Source organism: Corvus cornix, chromosome 13 (genome assembly GCF_000738735.6).
Source record: "Corvus cornix cornix isolate S_Up_H32 chromosome 13, ASM73873v5, whole genome shotgun sequence".
NCBI lineage: Eukaryota > Metazoa > Chordata > Aves > Passeriformes > Corvidae > Corvus > Corvus cornix.
The window spans coordinates 393,764-412,926 of record NC_046343.1 but is presented as its reverse complement, the minus strand read 5'-3'; the positions used below and the strand labels follow the sequence as shown (position 1 = coordinate 412,926).

At 44.8% G+C, this 19,163-nt stretch overlaps 2 protein-coding genes and 1 long non-coding RNA gene across 5 annotated transcripts in view; 2 read left to right on the top strand and 1 right to left on the bottom strand.

Moving 5' to 3' along the window:
* Window positions 1-3,550: 3,550 nt before the first annotated feature.
* On the bottom strand, window positions 3,551-4,222 carry LOC109144611. Its single transcript, XR_002045479.2, has 2 exons — window positions 4,112-4,222; window positions 3,551-3,841 (listed from the first exon to the last, which is right to left on the bottom strand). It is a non-coding gene; the product is annotated as an uncharacterized LOC109144611 (long non-coding RNA).
* LOC104689459 (C-terminal-binding protein 2) lies at window positions 4,147-15,495 on the top strand. Its single transcript, XM_010399570.3, has 9 exons — window positions 4,147-4,312; window positions 4,902-5,056; window positions 5,147-5,291; window positions 7,761-7,967; window positions 8,576-8,790; window positions 9,576-9,706; window positions 9,990-10,117; window positions 10,664-10,784; window positions 11,828-15,495. Exons 1-9 carry the CDS (start codon window positions 4,147-4,149, stop codon window positions 11,997-11,999), a joined length of 1,440 nt encoding a protein of 479 aa, XP_010397872.1. The 3' UTR covers window positions 12,000-15,495.
* Window positions 15,496-17,440: 1,945 nt separating this feature from the next.
* Window positions 17,441-19,163, top strand: part of KDM3B (lysine demethylase 3B) — a 50,651-nt gene continuing 48,928 nt past the window's right edge. Inside the window, exon 1 of one of the 3 annotated variants that reach the window (XR_005603039.1) lies at window positions 17,441-17,684. Coding sequence is in view for 2 of the 3 variants with exons in the window: in XM_039559476.1 (XP_039415410.1) it covers window positions 17,514-17,684 (171 nt within the window). In the remaining variant the exon portion in view is untranslated. The remainder of the gene's footprint in view (window positions 17,685-19,163) is intronic. The other 2 variants (XM_039559476.1, XM_039559477.1) reach the window with 2 other exon arrangements.

The following is a 19,163-nucleotide window of genomic DNA, read 5'->3' as shown; positions in this document are numbered from 1 at the left end:
AAACAACCCACACACCACACTGTATTAGGAAGAACATGGCCAGAGACTGAAAGAAGTTATTCATGTCTGCTTAGCAGTGGTGTGGCCACACCTGGACTGCTGTGTGCAGTTTCCTGCCCCTGAAGTTCAAGAGGGATGTGGAGAAAATAGAGAGGGTCCAGTGGAGGACTACCAAGGTCATAGCACATGATCTACAAATTGATTATCAGAGCTGGGCTTGTTTGCTTGGCAAAGAGGAATTTCAGAGATGATCTACTAACACCCTACAGCTACTTGAAGGTGAGCTGCAAAGGCAATAAACCCAAATGGCAGGTGACACAAGAAATTATGATGGCCATAAATTCCATCTTGGGTTGTTCAGGCTGGGTGCTAGAAAAGAAAAACTGTTTCACTAAGAAGTTGGCGCAGTGCTAGAACAGGTTATCTAGAGACATATCAGAGTGTGTATCCAAAAGGGCAGAAAAAGCTACAGCCGACTTGCTCTTTTGTTGGTGTTAGCACTGACTAGCACAAGGACGTTGGATTAGAGACCCTCTAAGTCCCTTTTCACCAACTAGTTAAGGCAATGGTTAGTTTGCACATGCTCGGATGACAGAAGAAATTTAAGGCATGAGCAGTTCAGAAGAAAAATTATTTGTAAAAGGAAAGCAAAAATACTTTTTCAAGAGAAGAAAGGAGGAGTACCTTAGAACAGCACTGCTCTACTACCTTAAGTCTAAATTTTTTCAGAGGCAAAACCACAAAGTAAGTAGTTTTAATAATGCATTACACTATATTTTGATTCAAAGACATTTAAGTGATGCACTGTGAGCCCATTTTTCTGATCCAGGTATATCCATGAGGCATATTGTCTCTCCTTGTGTCAAGTGAAGCTTAATTAGCTTGCAGGACAGTGGATCTGGCAGTGGCAAGACAGACCCAGGCCTTAGGGGTTATAGCTGTTCAATGTAGTCAGAAAAATAATGGAACTATCGTGGTTTCGGAATGGTATTTCCCAATTTAGTGCTCCCACTAAAACAGCCCTTCTTGCTCCCCCGCCTTCCTTCAATTGGAAGAACAAAAGGCAAAAATCACAGGTGGAGATAAGAAACAGCAATGAGATAAGAAACGGTAACAGCAACAATATTAATAACAAAAGGTATAAGACAAAGAAATTATTTGCATGGACGATACTGACTGGCTCTTCCCAACCATGCTTTCCCCCACCAGAAGGAACCGATTCTCCTCAGAAGCGAGAGTCCCTTTCTCTGCCCCCAGCAATGATGTGATGTGAGGTGGTATCAAATAATATTAGGGTATTGGCCATGCTCCCTCCCACTGATCTGTGCCAAGACCAGGACAGGAACAAAACCAAAGATTTTACTTTCCTGTAGGCTGGAAATGTACTTAAACAGGTATTAAAGCAATCAAGTTAAAGAACATGGAAATAATCTAATGATTATTTCCCCTTGTTTCAGCAGCAGTCCTGCTGCTTTCCACAGTGAAATGGACTGGACTTCTATTCATTAAAGCCATGAGACTGAGGACTCAAGGCCACATTAGGCCACAAAGATCAGTGGTCCCACTCTGCTGCCACTCTCACTACCTTTCTGGAACACAGAACCAGAGCCAGTAGGTTCTTATTTTAATCACTCCTGTAAATTTTGTCTTCTCTGCTTGTAAAAGAGATGGGCACATGGCAGCATGGCAGGGCAACAGCACAGGGGCTGTTTACTTTACATCTTATCAGCAGCTTTAGGTGCTTTAGAGACTACCGGGAAAGACTGAGGTATGAGCCACTCCTACTGAGTCAACAGTATGCCCTGACCAGGAGGGCCAACCATGTCCTGGGGTGCATCAGGCAAAGCCCTGCCAGCCAGTCAAGGGAGGTGATTGTCCTGCTTTACTCTGCACTAGTGTGGCCTCACCTTGAGTAGTGTGTGCAGTTTTGGGCACCACAATATTAAGAAGACATGAAGCTACTAGAGACCATCCAAAGGAGGCCACGAGGATGGAGAAGGGTCTAGAGGGGAACCTTATGAGGAATGGCTCAGGTCACTTGGTTTGTTCAGCCTGGAGAAGAGGAGACTTGAGGGGAGACCTCATTGCAGTCTTCAACATTCTCACGAGGGGAAGCGGAGGGGCAGGTGCCAATCACTTCACTCTCATGACCAGTGACAGAACGCGAGGAAAAGGCATGGAGCTGAGTCGGGGAGGTTTAGGTTGGATATCAGGGAAAGGTTTTTCACTCAAAGAGTGGTTGAGCACTAGAATAGGCTCCCCAGGGCAGTGGTCACAGTGCCAAGGACCTGTCTGAGTTCAAGAAGTGTTTGGACAATGCTCTCAGGCACATCATGGGATCCTTGGCACGTCCTGTGCAGGGCCAGGAGTCCGACTCGATGATTGTGATGGGTCTTTTCCAACTGAGCATATGCTATTATTCTGTGATTCTGATACATGGCAGGACTTTGGATCACAGCACAGAGCTGCTGTATTAGCTGCTGACAGATGAGGCTTTCTTTACTAATTTTGCCCCTGGCAACAAGGTTTCTAGGATTTCCAATTTCTTTGTGTGTCCTCAGAAAAATCCTCTCTTGCCTCCTATCCCTTGTGGTTTTCTTAAGCATCCAACAAAGTACGAGCTATCAGCAAGAGTGTTGGCAGGTGAGGAGGATACCTGAATGCACTAAGGGAGATTTTAACTGAAATTTTTATACAGACATGAAGGTCATCCAGCAAAAATGTAAAGGGCGACTCCATGGGCCATAGGCAATTGTGCTCCAGAAGACTAGGGCTGTTTGGGTAATGTGTTAGAAGGCTTGCCTCTGAGGTTTGGCATGCAAACCAAATGGGTAAAACTACCCAATTTTTTTTTTTTTTAGTAGCTGCATATAGCACAGACACTGGATTAATTCTTGACAACTGTTGGAAACAAGTAGTAATCTCACTGATGGCCACAAACAATTTACATGCAGCAGATTATTATTTTTTTAAATTACAGGGAAGGTCATGAATTCATATTCCTTCGCCTATCCTCTTGTCTCCACACAGGCAGATTTTTGCCTCTTCCAGCTTCCTGGTATCAGTCACTCTTCATGGTTCTGTCACTATTTCAACCAGTTCATGAAACAATCTGAGATATTTAGGGGTCATCAAACCCAGTGGGCCTGAAAACACATTTTTCTAAGCACTCTATCTTTGCCAAACATTCTTACCTTGCTATTGTTTAACTGCCTGAGTGTGTGTCACCACAGGCAGGCAGCAACCACAACAGCCACACGCTCACGGCTAAACCCCAAAGAGTAATTTATTTCCCTTCCCTAGCTAACTGGGGATCCCCAAAGCAACCCCTTGGCAGAGGCACACAAGGAAACACAGGCACCATTAAACTGGTTTCATGCCAGAGGATCACCGGAGTGTTCACACCAGATTAGCAAGGGTTATTCCCAGCTTCGCGTTTACAGTCCTCCTCAACAGGCAGTCATCTACTTTTAACCCATTCCTCCCAACACATAGTCGCCAGCTGGCAGTTCCAATTATCATGTTGCTTTTTGCCCACCAGACTCCAACATAGAGCAGAAGGAACTCACACAGATTTATTAAAACATATCGTGGCATATCTGAACGGAATGTGGGAGGTATTGAAGGAAAGGGTCGTGTGGAACTAGATCAACTGTATGGACTTCAGATCAGGTACCAGGAACGTTTGTGTAATAAATAGCTTGATTTTGTTCTTCAATAAACTGTACAGAACTTGCTTAGTGATGTCCTTATCATGATTTATGCAGTGGATTCTCAGGATGAGCGGGTATTGCAGCGCTGATCCACTCCCAGGAGCACGGGACAGGTGTTGCAGACCCGGCTGCAAAGGTGGCAAAACAGAAGCAGAACCGCTTTGAATGGCTCCCTGTTTTGTCTCATGCACAGAGAGCTTCCTAGGAAGACCTGGAGCTACATCCCAGGATCCACCTCCCAGCTTTTTGTAACCACCCTCCTCGCCCATTCGCTGCAGCCCCAGCCGGCCCGAAGCCGGCTGTGACCCGGGAGTACCGAACGACCCCAGAGCGGCCCAGCCCCATTCGGTCCCGTCCCGCCGGGCCCCGAACCCCCCGCATCCCCAAGCTCCACGGACCGGAAACGGAAGCGCGCGCCACCTCAGTGGCGGCGATGCCTCTCGCGTGGGCCAAGTCCCGTCTTTCCGGTTCCGCCGGAGCGGCGCGGGCGGCGAGTGACGGGTCTCGGGTCCTTCCGCGGCGCCGAGGGCGGCGCGGCCCCGCCCGGCCCATGGACCGGCACAAAGTGAAGCGGCAGCGTCTGGACCGGATCTGCGAAGGTGAGGCGGGGCGGGCGCCCCCCGTCAGCGGCGGCAGCAGCGGACGGCGGGGAGCGGCACCTGCCCTATGCCTCGGGGATCCGACGCAGCCGCTGCGCGCCTGTGGGGCTGAGCGTCCGGCCGGCCGGCGGCGAGCAGGGCCCCGTCGCCCGCGGAGGCGCTGCCTACGGCCTTCTGGAAAGGGCCGGATGCTAGTGACTGACGGAGGCTCTGTGGACGTACAAGTTCTGCTCACTTAAGGGGGAAACAGTATCTGGGCATGCTGGGATGGGGGGGGTCAGGTCACTGGGGAGGAGCTGTGAAGCGACTTTGTCACTCGTTTCAGGAGCCTGGAGTAAGATGGCATGCTGCTGAGTAGATCACCTCTATTATCTCATTGATAAAACACGCTTTGTTTTCCTTTATTAAGTGATGGCAGAGGTGGTTGTGAGTTTTTTCCTAGCCTCTTTTCCCTGTGTTTGTTTCCTATTCTTGTCTTTTGCTTTGCCTAAGCTGTTCCTAAATACTATTAGTGACTTATTGGACTAGCAGATGAGGGTTTCAGAGTTCTTGTCTTTCATGTAATCACTCCTGCTGACTTTCTTAATAGGCATACGGCCTCCTATTGTGAATGGCCCAATGCCAGCACGGCCACTGGTTGCACTCCTGGATGGACGAGATTGCACTGTGGAGATGCCCATCTTGAAGGATGTTGCTACAGTGGCATTTTGTGATGCTCAGTCAACTCAGGAAATCCATGAAAAGGTGACCAAGAAAATGTGCAAGATTCAGAAGTAGAGCTCAGCCTCTTAGGTAACCAAACCAGATATTGAATTGGACTGTTTTTTGTTATAGGTGCTGAATGAGGCAGTAGGAGCTCTGATGTATCACACCATTACCCTTTCTCGTCAGGATCTGGAGAAATTCAAAGCCCTCAGGGTCATTGTGCGTATTGGCAGTGGCTACGACAATGTTGACATCAAATCCGCTGCAGAATTAGGTATGATGACACCATTAGGTGTCTGTTGCGATCAGAATTGAATGTGAAATGGAACACTGCACCTGTTTTTGTGCTTTATAGCTGAGTGCATTTAAAAACTTTTATGTACAAAGATTTGGAGCTGCTCAGTATCAGGTGTCTTTAGGAAGCTGACCAGTAGAGGCACTGGTAGTTGGCTTAAAAGAAAGATTCTCAGTTTTCAGATTGCTCAGCTATGGATGTTGGTGTCTTTGTTGTTGTTTGGGATTCACGAACCTGAATATGGTGTCTAGGTAACATTTGGTGAGGTGACTTTGGTTTTTTTGTGACCCCTGAGCAAGCTGATGTCTGAAAGCTGCCTGCAAATGCTGATGCAGGATAAACTCTCTAAATGCTTCATGAGTTTTCCTCTTAATTTTGTATATGCAAATAAGTTCTGATTCAAAAGTTTATTAGTTATCCCTGTAGAACCCTAGGCATGTGAAAAGCGTCTGGATCAGGCAACAAAAAGCTGCTCTTTATTAAACAGATGTGAGTGAGACTTCTGGACCTTTTAGTCCCCTAGGTGAGATGGATCACCTAAGTACCTTTCCCCTTCTTTTTCAAGTTTTACAAGTATAAGGGATTCGAAAGCTTCCTTAATGTAATGCAGGTCTTGTTAAGCTTAAATCAAATACAGGTATTAGTATATAAAACTGAAATAGGTAAGCGTTGCAATTTTCAGATCTGTAAGAACAGATGAATTGCTATTAAATGAAGAGTGTGTATTGGGCTAGTGCTTGAATTAGGTCAAAAGAGCCTTTTCATCTGGATGATTCAAAGGAATAGTCTCAAGAGTTGCTGTCAAGGCCCTTGGCTTTCATCCAGCCTTTACATATTTGTGCTGAGTTTGGAACCTAACCTAGTCTTACGTTTCTCTACTTAAGGTCACCATCCATATCTTTGATTCGTTCAGATTCAAAGATTTCCCTTTTCCCCCACTGCACACTCATTAATCCAAGGTGAAATGAGTCAAAAGTTCTTTCACCATCAGACCATTGCTTGCCACTTTTGCTTTGGAGTGATAGTATGATGACCCTTACACGTGGTCAGATTTGCTTTTTCATGGACAATTAATGGTTATTTTCATGCTTAGCCAGGCCTTTTAATTCATTCTGAGGTAAGATACTGTTCCTTGTGTGTTCTGAATCTTCAGACCAAAGGGCTGTTGTCTGTGTTTGTGCTTTTTTTACATTTAGGTATAATACTGCATGCTAACACAAATCTGTGTCTGGCTATGTAACAGATGGATGCATGGGGCTTGTCTGGAGTTGAATGAGATGGTAACCAGTGAGACTAAGAGAAACTGGGTTTTTCTATCACCCCTACTCATGTCCTCTGAGTTGTCTGTGTGGCATTATGGCACAATTGGAAATAATTTGAGAGAGAAAAGCAGTCAGATATCTGGGATTGTCTGTGGCCATTGCTCTCCTAATTCTCATGGGTAAGCACAGTCTGAGTTTAGCCAAATGTCTCCTCTGAATAGGCTTACAAAACAATGATGCCTTCAACCATTGCCTAGATTTTATTTCCAGTTTTTAGCTAGGTGGTGGACTTTTGAGGCAGAGGAGTTGCCTTGATTTGGCAAGTGGCTAGGGTTACATTTGGGAAGAGACCATTTTTCCATCTAACTATTTTTATTTCTTGGCTGGTTTGTCAAATGAAGGATAGCAGGAGTGAAATGGTATGTGGCCAGCTTCCCCTCCCCCCCCTTTTTTTTTTTTCATAGACTGCTCAGGACTTACCAGATTTTGATACAGTGTTCCACCTTTCCCTGTTCTGACAGTAATTTATGCTTCTAGAACTTCAACTCTGTTTGCGTTACTAATTTACCTGATAGTTGTAGTCGTGGGTTTTATGGTCCTTGTGGCTGTATGTTATTCTAGAGTGGGAGTGTTATGTGTTGTTATTTTTAAGCAAAACTTCAAATGGATTTAGAGAAGCTCCTGGGGCTTCTGTCTGCATTTAATGAGTTAGTTACTTATTGTTGCTCCTGGGGAGGCTGATGCTTGCTGTGAGCATCTGGACCGTGAGGCATGAAGAGCTCAGCCATCTGTCTCAATTCTCCTACAGTCTGCCTGTTAATCTATCAGGAGCATCTGTGGAAGGAGTGCATCTTTTTGAATGCAGATCTCTTAAAACAGTCAGTTGCTTGTATCACTTGTATGGCCCAGTTTTCTCATTTCAGCCTGTTTGTTTGTTTGTTTGTTTGTTTGTTTTTCTGGTGAGTGTGTCAATCAAATAGATATTTATGAAGGAATGGTATTTCCTGAGGGATTGAAAAGATGGCTGGTCGCATCTGTGTTGTTGTAGAGTGAGGTTCTGAAATGAATCCTGTGTTTCTTGAGTTCTAGAGTACTGAATTATGTTTCAGCATTTGTGCTTAAAGAGCTTTATGTTGGTTTAGAATTGTGATGCTTAAAATCTTATATGACCTCTATGGCTTTGTAGGGATTGCAGTTTGCAACATCCCTTCCTCCTCAGTAGAGGAGACTGCTGACTCTACCCTTTGCCACATCTTGAACCTCTATCGCCGTGTTACTTGGCTACATCAGGCTCTGCGGGAAGGGAATCGAGCCTCAAGTGTAGAACAGATTCGAGAGGTGGCTGGAGGTGCTGTGCGTATCCGTGGGGAGACTTTGGGCATCATTGGACTAGGTAAGTGATGGGAATTGTTAGACTGAAAAGAGAACTGTGAACGTTTTTGGGAAGCTAAGAATCACATACTGAGAAAAGTGATAATTCTACAGCTGTTCTTTGTGAAACACACTGACTCCTAAGGAATGCTAGTGCCCTATTCTGGATATCTTCAAGAGCTGGGTGTATGTCAGGGGATTGGGTATTCTTTTTTCGATTTCAAATAGTTAGAAGAATTGGAACATTCATACAGCTCTTCTCGGTGACTGTTTCCCTGTGTGCTAGGCTCTGTATCAGTAACAAAGCTGCCTGAAAGGTGGCTACCAAGTCCTTCTCCAAGTTCTTGTAGCCAGATTATTATCTCTGACTCAGAGTCCAGATTTGGTTTGAAAACAACTGCTTCTTGACTGAGCTCTGGCTATTGCAAGGGGAAGAACTAGAATTAGCTACATAGGAGCAGCACTGAATAGCCTCCTCTGGATCGCTATGGCAATCCTAGGGGTTTACAGGGCTGCAATACCTTGGGCCCTGGCAGTAAACTTCAGTGTAGGCTCCCAGTCTACCCCAGTATCTTGTCTTTAAAGTTTGTTTTACCTTTCCTTGATGATTGTGGGTTTTCTTTTGTGAAGGCCGAGTTGGACAGGCAGTGGCTCTGCGAGCCAAGTCCTTTGGCTTCAACGTGATTTTCTATGATCCCTATCTGCCGGATGGAGTGGAGCGATCCTTGGGTTTACAACGAGTAGGAACCCTGCAGGATCTACTAATGCACAGCGATTGCATCACATTGCACTGCAGCCTGAATGAACATAACCATCACCTCATCAATGACTTCACTATTAAACAGGTGCAGCAGGAGCTTGATTTCCCCCACAGAGCACTGTGGAAATGAATGCAAACCAAAACTGCTGCTTTCACAGAGGCTGAGAGCGTGTGAATCCTGCTGCCTCTGTTGTGTGCCTTCTGCTGCCTTTGGAGGCTGGGCGCGTGTGGATCCGGGTGCCTGTGCTTTGTGCTGTATAGAATTTTATGTTAAGAGAAGAATAGGATTGGCTCTTCTTGCAAAGTAGTTTCCTTTCTAAAGAATATTTTAGATGATTCTATAATTTGAAATTATCTTTAAAATAATTTACTGCACTGGTTAGAGCTAGGTGTGGTGTGGCGGGGACTGTGTACATTGCTTTACACAGCACTGCCAAAGCCTCTCTGCCCAAGCCCACTGCAAAGTCAGTCTCGGGCTAAACTCCACTAGCCTATGAATGATTTCCAGTGCTTTTATGAGAGGCATTTGGACATTGTAGTCCAGTTTTGTATAGCTGGATACTTGATTCACGATTCATGTCCTCTTTCTTTTTTAATGTAGTAGGATGAATATGGAGTGCAGAACTTGAGAGTTCCACTTTTGCCCTTGTTGTCTTGTGGGTTTGTTTGTTGATTTTTAAAACAAATTTCTCAAGCATTGCTTGCAGGCTTTTTCCCTGTGGTAAGCTTTGCAGTGAGAGCACTCCTAGTTCCTCCAGGCCTCATCTAGTCACTGCAGACTCCTGCTCATTTCCAGTAGACTTCGCAAGATTCACTTAGCTTCCGTGACGAGTCTCATTCTCAATGCACGTAATATTTTTCTTCTTCCAGATGCGTCAGGGCTGCTTCTTAGTGAACACAGCCCGGGGAGGGCTGGTAGATGAGAAAGCTTTAGCACAAGCCTTGAAAGAGGGGAGAATCAGAGGAACAGCATTGGATGTGCATGAGTCTGAGCCTTTCAGGTAATGTACCTGCATGCTTGCTGCATCTGGTGGTTCACCTACACTGGATGATTCTTTTGGTGGTTTGGTGGGGTTTTTTTGTTTGTCTTGTTGTTGTTTTGGGGGTTTTGTTTGGTTGGTTGGTTGGTTTGAGGTTTTGGGGGTGTTTTTTTGTTGTTTTGGGGTTGTTTTTTTGGTTGGTTTTGTTTGTTTGTTTGTTTGTTTTTGTTATTTGGGTTACAGTGATGCCCAAGACGACAGGTGGGGTTATCACTTCTGGAAAAAACCTTTTTCTTCCCTCCAGTTTCACTCAGGGGCCATTAAAAGATGCACCCAATGTTATCTGCACCCCTCACACTGCCTGGTACAGTGAACAGGCTTCCATTGAATCCAGAGAAGATGCAGCTAAAGAGATCCGCAGAGCTATTACAGGTAATGAAGAAGATTTGCAGCTGCTGCCAAATTAGTGGTTTTTTGTTAGTTCACTGCAAGGATTATGCTGATTGTTCTGAAAACTTAGACTTATTAACTGGTTTCTGGAACTGGAGTAAGTTGATAATTGTATCTTTGCCTTCTGAGAATTCTTGTGCCTAATGCCAGAGTGGCTCTTTCTCTCCCTGGGAAAGCCTTTTTACCTATGTCTTCCAAATCCTTTGCAATATTTCCTTTGACAGTTTTATTGTATGCTTTTCTCTTTGAGTAGTACATGTTGTCTCTTGAAAAAGGTGAGGCTTGGCAGTTGCAGTTTGTGGCAATAATTTTCACAAGATCATAGAAATGGGAAGAAAGGATCAGTTTCTTGCCATCCCCAGACACCAGATGTTTAGAGGAGAGTCTCCCATACCCAGTGTTATCCTGTGGAGGTGGATGAAAAAGAGTTTGTGTTTTTCCTTTCTACTTTCCTTTGTAAATGCTGCAGGGAACAAGTCTCTCCTACCTGTTTTCTGGTTTTTTTTGTCATTCTTGGTGCCCTTGCAGGTCACATACCCGACGCTTTGAGAAACTGTGTTAATAAGGAGTACTTGCTGTTAGCAGCTCAGTGGTCCAATATTGATCCTGCAACTGTCCACCCAGAACTCAACGGAGCTGCAGCTTACAGGTGAGATACATAGGTTATCCAAGCATATCTTCCTGCTGAAGTAGGCCAGGGGTTTGAGAACTGCTTGTACCTGCAAATAGGTATGTCTCTGTTCCTATATACTCTATATGAGCTCTTTCCCAAAACTTAACAGCAGCTCTTCTAAAGCTCTACTAGGATTTAACATGTACTTGGTCATATTTAGTTCCAGCTGCATACTGGTCAATATTTCTGAATGCTTGGAAGACATGCCCAAGAGATACCTTGATATAAGAAAGCCTGCTGAATGCCCCCAAAAAAGGACTGGAACTCGACATTAGAAGTTGTGCCTATCATTAGGGCTATATAAAAAAAGCACAGTTCTTACCTGTAGCCCAGATGTGGACTATTACTGAGACATCATCCAGTGGATTTGTTCAGTAGTCTAAATAGACTGTATTTGAGTTTATCTGTTTACCTGTTAAGTGATTGTGGGCAGGTTGCTTCCCTTCTGTTTGTCTCCCATCTGCAAAGCAGGAAATACATTGTCTTTCCTTCTATGAGAGATGTACAGAGGTTGAGATGTATTTATGAAGAGGGCATAGGGAAGTAGAATGGAAGTGATGGAAGAATAGTTCATTAGCAATTCATGACTGTCACTCTCCTATTTTTCATCTTGCATCTAGCTGTTTTATTAGTTCAGCTTCTTACTTCTTCTGTCTTGGAGCCCAGTGAAGGATAACTGCAGCTTACACTCCACCTGCTGATGGGGAGGGAATTCCTAGCCCTCCAGGTGCCTTCATAGAGTGCCTCACAACGTTTTCAGCTGGAGATAAATTTTGTATCTGTTTTCAAATGTTTAGTGTGTGACCTCAGACTGTCTGGGTCTGTCTGCAAACAGGTGTCATTTGGCATTAGGATACCACTGCTACTCCTCAGCTCTGGAGACTTTTCCTGCGTTCTATCTCAGAGCATTTCTGTTAGAAAGAGGGATTTGTTTTCAGCACGTCTGAGGGCATGGCTCCTTTTCCTTTGAATAATTCTGTTGGACAAGCTTGTAATTTCTATGTTTTTGTTGGTTTTAGGTTTCCTCCAGGAGTAGTGGGAGTAGCCAACCCTGGGCTACCAGAACCACCAGTAGTGGAAGGGATTGTAGCTCATGGGATCCCTCCTGTTTCTCACTCTGCACCACGTACCCCTTCCCCAGGAGAGACAAGCAAACTGGATGCAGACAGAGAGATTCCTGCTGACCAATAGCAGCGTGTTTCTCTCCCCTCCTTTGGCAGCAGAAAAAAGTAGGAGGGCATCTCCTCCTAGGACCTTCTTTAACACCCTACAGACACTGTTTCCTGTTCACATGGGACAGGAGAATGCATTTCATTGCTGACAAACTTTAGCTCTTGCCTTTATTTTGTAACCCTTTAGTTAAATTTCTTAATGAATCTTTCTCCTTCTCTGGGGCATGGCAGCAGTGACCTTGCCTCCCCTTGACTTCACGAATCAGTTCTCCCATGTATCTGCTTCAGTTGTCTGTGACAGGGAACTGTCTTTGTGCGCTTGAAAATGGAAGTGAGGCTGCCTGATCAGGGATGGTCCTCAGTGTTCCGAACACCGGACTTAAGTGCACACTTTTCAGTTGTGACTTGTAGCTTAAATTTAATTTGGCTGAACCTCTTTTAAGTGTAGCCATGGGGAATATTAGAAAAAATATTAGTGAATTGGAGAAGTTGTGACTATTGTCTTCATTATGCCCTTGATAGAATGCAGCCAGGTTAAGCTCTGTGTGTTACTTTGCTTGTTTTAATTAACGTTTCCTGTGAGAACAGGCATAGCGCAGGCACTGTTAGTTCTTGACCATACCAAATTTTCTCTATGCAGTTCTAGGCCTGAAGTTAAAAGTAACAGTCTCAAAGCCAGCCTTTTAAATAATTTGGAAACGATTAAAATGTCATCAAATGTATTTTGGTGGCCACCATGTTTGTGAGGCTTCAGAATAGTTCACCCTGGAGTCTGTAATTTGGAGAAGGTAAGAAAATGCAGAAATGGGAAAAGCTCACACTGAGAGACAGCAAGTAGCAATAATGTGCAGATGTAGTTGCTGGTTCCTCGCACCCAAGTACCTCGTAGGCTATGGCAGTGTTTATCCACAAGGGATCCATCAGGCTAGAATTCTAAGCTTTAAGATACAGATTTTTTTTTCCTTTTTGCATAATTGCATCAGCTAGAAGTAACGTTCCACTTGTCTGTGCTGGTGGAGAAGGCAGCTTTTAATAGTCAGGAAAAAGTTTTTCACCCAGAAGGTGGCTGAGCACTGGAAGAGGCTCCCTAGGGAGGCTGGCACAGCACCAAGCCTGTCTGAGTTCAAGAAGTGTTTGGACAATGCCTTTGGGTACATGGTGGGATTCTTGGGGTGTCCTGGGCAAGGCCAGGAGTTGTACTCGATGATCCTGATGGGTCCCTTCCAACTCAGCATATTCTGTGATTCTATGATATACTACATCTCAATGGCAGGGCAGGGCAGCAGGGCAACGCAAGATAGCAGTTTGTTTTATGTGAATAGGCTTTGTGATACTAAAGGAGAATTAATACTCTCAGTTTTCTACCTGAAGCCAAGGCAGGATTGTTTCTGGCAAGTCTTCTCCATTTCACATTGCTTCTTTGAGGAGTGGGGAGCCTTCAGCAAAAGAGGTTCCACAGGAGATTTTTCTTTAATTCCAAGTCTTCCTTTAATTTCATCTTGTTACACTTCAGTTATAGCCTTTCCATGCACAAGATGTAACAGTATCTGATTGATTTGTTCATGTTGTTTGGATATATTAAAGTAGGTGCTATACGGGAGGCATACCCTATGTGTGGGTTTCTCTGCCTCCCTTGATTATTCTCTCTGTTGTGTGTCTGTGACTGGAAGCTGAACAGATGGGAGCAGACTGGAAAAACAACTTAAAGTATGGACAAAATCCTCTGTTTAGGCTGTTTAGTTTAGGAAGGTAAGGAAAGCTTTCAGAATAACTAAGTTCTCAGATTTTTTTTTTTTTTCCTGGTGAAACATTTTTCTCCAATACTGCCTTCTCTATAATGGCTTACTACTAATACAGTGATTCATTCCTTTCTCTTCCCCTTCTCTACTCCCCCCAGCAATTCAAGAAAGGAAAATAGTCAAGAAGTAAACTTCAGGTGTTTTCTTACAGATTTTACACTTTAGCTGTTTAGCATTAGTGAGATAATACTAGTTTTCTAGTGCTGAGTGTCTTTTTTTGATAAGGTATTTGTCTCTGTGAAGTTTCTTGGCTTCTGTGTTTTTGTGGATGATGCTGATTCTACTTCAAATTCATATACCTCCTTGGCTGCTCAGGTTTAGCAGATCAGACTGAGATGGTGGTAGGCATGAGTTACAGGAGAACTTTTTCTGAACAAAAGCCTGGAGCTCAGAAGCCCGTTGATTGCAGATGTACCTAAAATAACCATCAGCACTTTCCTGAGTTCTCTAATCTCTAGGAAATTCAGATTTCACAAGCTACTGTCTCAGAAAGCTCTTCTGACAGGCAGGTGTGGAAAAGTTTTCAGAGAGCTCATCTTCTATTACCACATTAGGGAAGCAGTCTGTCAGTAACTACTCTTTATTTGCTGCTGAAGATTCCTGCCCTGCTTAGGGGTTCAGGTCTGAGATTATTTTGTGGTAAGGGGCTTCTAGTTACGAGCTTTGAGGATCAGAGTACATTGACCTTGTCTTTTCTAGAGCACAATGCAAGATAGATTTATTTTTTTAGAAGAGGCAATTTATTTTTTTTCTTCTTAACTGCAAGTATCTCTATAGACCGTCAAATAACTGAGCAGAGGAAGAGTGGAAAGATCTCATTTGGGGGAAACTTGAGTTTCTCAGTTCATATTTTTGGTGGCTAGATACACTAGTGACTAGTAAGCATAGGAATTAAATGATTGATGTTGCAAGAAATATTTCCAGTTATGGGTACCAAGGAGTTGAAGCTGACAGCATTGATAGCGGCTCTGTTCTATCCAACATGATGTAGGCTTGTTATTGGATATGACAGTAATTTTCCCTTGACTAAAGCCACAGCAGAAAATGGTGAGGTAAAAATGAACAGAACCCTCATTTAGTCCTCAAAGGACTCTCTTTGTATTTATAGGATTACTCTGCTTGTGTGCTGTTTGTACCTCTGCTGAGAGCCTGAACCTATTACCACCAGTCAAAGGCTGTTCTGAACGGATAGCTCAAAGAAAAATTTACCAGTACTTAAGCATCCTGAGGTTTTCTTTCCCTGAGTGCCAAGTGCTTTGTTAGCAGTCTTTACTGTGTGTTACACTGAACTTGCAGCTCCCCCTCCCAAGCTTAGTGCAGTATACAGAAGTGGAGTATCTTTTTTTTTTTTAATGCCTTCCTTCAGGACTAGTGCAGAGCTTTAATCCCAAAGAACAGAAGTCTCCCAGGGTGAGGCAGGAGTTCCCTAGCCGCACTAATCTGCTTACAGGAGGTGCTCACACTATCCCAAGGTACATTCTGTTTGTCAGGGTCACTGCTGCTGACCAGCTTTTTTTATAGAGGACTCAGAGTTTCAGAAATATATTTTTGTAGACAATGATTAAACTGTGAAACATTGAAATAAAGCATGTAAACAAAAACTTACAGCACTGTCCTCTGTACAGATGTTTTTCTCACTTCAGTTCTCTCCTGGCTCATTAGAAAATGTTTGATTACTTCTTGGATATATTTTAATAAAGTTCTCCAAAGAACATGGCTGCTGTCTATGGAAAGGGGTAGCCTTAGATACAATATCGAAAGGGAGGGTTGAAAACCTGTACAGGTGTGTTAATTTCCAGGTGTTCCAACACAGGTGAGTGCATCAGTCCCACTTTTCCCAAATTACGTAAATTCCACAAAATCGGTCCCTGGATCAGCCACTCTGGCAAATTACTTTCTTTGTATTCTGGAGCACGACCATCAGTCAAGGCTGTGAAGGTGGCAGTCTGGAGAAGCCATCTTCAGTGCTTAAGGGACTTTGGATGTAAACTGATGGTTACTTGATTTCTCACAAGCTGAAATTGTGGTATCTGGTTTTGCAGCCATTTGAGTATGTAGTTTAAGAGCAGTAGCTGTCTTTATGCTTTCACAGTAAAGTAGTATTTGAAGTTAACACACAGCCCATGAAACTAATTTTTCTAACTTGTAATAGAGGTTGGTGCAACAGAATTAGCGTAGAAAAGTTAGGTATTTCATAAATTGAATTTAATTCATTCTTTATGGCCTATGCTGTCTTGGTCAATCATTAATGACACCTAGGAAACCCCTAGTATTGGTGTATTTTATCACTGTTGGCCCACCTGGTGCTGTATGCCATTGGAATATCCAGCATCATGCTTGGGAGATGGGAAATGCTGGTCTGCTTTATCGTGGCAATGGGAGTTTGAGCTGGTGGAATGGGAAGGGGCATAGGAGCACTTGGAATCTTTCACATGGTGGTCCTATTTCTGGTGCATAGCTGATGATCTTACTGTTTCAGTAAAGAAACTTAAGACATGAGGGCAAAGACTGGTCTTCAAAGAATGTAGTACTGATCTTGGATTTACCATGGCACTCAACTTAGATGCAAGACAATGGCTCTGCTACCATTCAGTAATGTTTCATGTAGGTATTGTTCTTAAAAAAATGGGGGGAGTTAGTAAATCTAGTGGTGTGTAGTAAATCAAAACTCAGAGATGTTGTACAGCACAGGAGGAGAGCACTGAGTGCTGATGCCGCTGATACTCTGAAGTTTTGGGTAGTTGTTCAACTGGCTTTGGGCATTGCCTTACCCATATTCCAGTCAGTACATTGTATCCCTCTAACTAGAAAGTAACAAAGAGGAAATGTCATCTACTTAAAACAACCTGGCACAATCATTTGAATAAATGAAAGTAAAAGCAAGCAATTTGCCTTTGCTGTTGCTAATTCAGTGTCAAATGGGATTCTGCCAGAGTGAAGAAACAATAGAGGCGAAAGAAAAACCTACTTCCACAAGAGTATCCTTGTGGTGGTATGGAGTATAGCATCTGCTCCTCTTTCCAGTTTATATCAGTGCTAGTGTGCCTTTACTGCACAAGCAGAAACAGATATAAAATCGCATGTCATTTTTCAAACTGTAGGATTATTAAGTATTTTGTGGTTGTTCATATTGAAAAGGGGCAGGTTTAGGACATTGTGCTACGCTACATGACGACTGTTCAGATGTATTAGCTAATTGTAACAGCTGAATTCATTAACATACTGATTTTGTACCTTAAGTAATTCCTAAATGCACGCCTTTCCAAAATCTGCCTCACTGGAAAGCGAAGCACCCGGCCCTGTGCGGCGCTGCCGGTCCTCTGGGGCCGGCAGCAGTTCCTCATGCTATCTGTGGGATCCAGCCTGAGACGCGGGCACTGGTTCTTCTGTATGTTTACCTCGAAATTTAGGTTAAAACTCCTTAATTTCTGCAATAATTCCAGGTTTTGAACTTGGCGGTCGTGAGAGATTCTGCCTAGGGAAGGCTCATACCCGCCGATCGGCCCACCTACCCCGCCGCGGGCCTCGTCCCTCCCGACGGCCCCTCAGACCGCCCGGATCCCGCCCGTCCCGCGCGGGGCGTTGTGGGGCCGGGAAAACAAGGTTGGGGGGGGGGCCGGGTCCATCGCGCAGTGCACGCCGGGACGGCGGCGGGCGGCGCTCGGGCCCAGCGCGGGGCAGGAGCCTCTCGGTGACTCGGGCGGCGGCGGCGGCGGCGGCTCTGCCCGGCGGGGATGGCGGACGCGGCGGCCTCTCCCGTGGGGAAGCGGCTTCTGCTGCTACTGGCGGCGGGGCCGGGCGAGGGCGAGACGGCAGGGTCGGAGCCGGGGCCTGCGTTGCCCGCACGGGCCTGGCGGAGCGGCACCGTGAGGGCCATGAGCGGAGCGGTGCCCCAGGACCTGGCGGTGAGGCCCGGGGCGGGAGGGGGAGGCGCACACTACCGTGGACGGGGCTGCGGGTCGAGCCTCTCGCTAGGGCCGCGAACGGGCCGTGCTAGACTGGGGGCGGGCGGGGTGCCGTGGCCGAACTGTGTCGGCGGCCCAAGCCCTCCCTGCAGCGCCGGGCCCGCCGGACGCGCTCCGGGGCTGGAAGCGGCGGGCCTAGCCTGCGGCGAGCGCGACGGCGGAGCTGCCGGGCAGGTATGTGACGGGTCCGGCACCGTCGGTGCGGTGGTTGGAAGTAACATACATATGAAACAAATAACGTCTGGGACATTTCTGGTGCTGATCTGTCTGTGTGTATATAACCTCCAAACGTTGTTTTGGGTTTTCTTCGGTTTTTTGTTTGTTTTTCCACCGGGAAGATGTTAAATATTCTCGATCAGCCTAAATTATATATGAAAATATGTATTGAGGGCGCAATTTTGAGTGAGGATCATCCATTTGGTTTTGTCTCAGATTTTGTTTTCAGTTGTAGGAGTTTGGGCTTAGTGTAATGTATTTAAGCACTCTTTAGCATTTGTTTGGTTTATTTCTAGTATAGCTCAGTGAACCGCTTGGGTGGAGATCCTAAAAAGAGCTCTTGAAATGTATTGGTGGAGTTTCTCTTTGCCTGTATTAGTTCTGCAGGCCCTCACTGTAAGTGCTGGCATGCTTTGGAGGGCTGTGTCTGATTTAGTGACCCATGGTAGTGGGAATGAGGTTCTGTGTTTGTGAAGAGTTTTAATTCTCTTTATGATTAGTTTTTTAAAAATTAGTAGTTACAATAAGTTTTTTTGGGCTTGTTTGCAGAGTTCCAACTTTGAGAAGTTTCCTTGACATCCATCCTCTAGTGATGCTGCTTTCTTTGGCCTTGTTCTAGAACTGCACCTACAGCTGTCAGCAGAAAGCAGTGTGCTGGTTTTGGCTTTGCAAATCTGGGCAGCCTGGCACCCTGTGTCTGCAGTTGAGAGCTGTGGTTATGTACTCAAGCTGCTGTCTGACTTGTTCAAGGAGGAGGAAAGAAAAACCCATGCAGAAAGGGTTTCTTCAAAAGGGAAATGTGTCAAGTGTTTGAGACTGTCTGAATTGTGAAAGTGTATCAGGGCTAAAATCCAGTTGAAGAGCCACTCTTGTAGCAGACTGCATTGGACGTGTGTCATCAGTACTCTTGCATTTTCATTGGTGTGTGAATTCATTACCTTCATTCAGCACTGCAGTTCTCTCCCCAGTTCTTTTCATCAACAACCTTCCACTTAATACTGTTTCAGGGGTGCAGCTGTCTCTAAACAGTGTGTTCTCAAAAGCTATGAAAGAACTGTAAAATGTGAACTGTGTAAAATAGTCAGGGCAGAATTTAGAGTAATGTGGGACATTCAGTGCTTTCATGGACTCTTCCATGCATAATGAATACTACTGTGACAATGGCAATGATATACTATCAAAAAAGAGTTCTTTTTAAATTCG

Excerpts from the sequence above, each read along its gene's own strand:
- LOC104689459 (XM_010399570.3), top strand. The coding sequence starts at position 4,147 with ATGCCTCTCGCGTGGGCCAAGTCCCGTCTTTCCGGTTCCGCCGGAGCG. Across the intron at positions 4,313-4,901 it reads TCTGGACCGGATCTGCGAAG|GCATACGGCCTCCTATTGTG; the intron begins GTGAGGCGGGGC and ends CTTTCTTAATAG. Across the intron at positions 10,785-11,827 it reads AACGGAGCTGCAGCTTACAG|GTTTCCTCCAGGAGTAGTGG; the intron begins GTGAGATACATA and ends TGTTGGTTTTAG.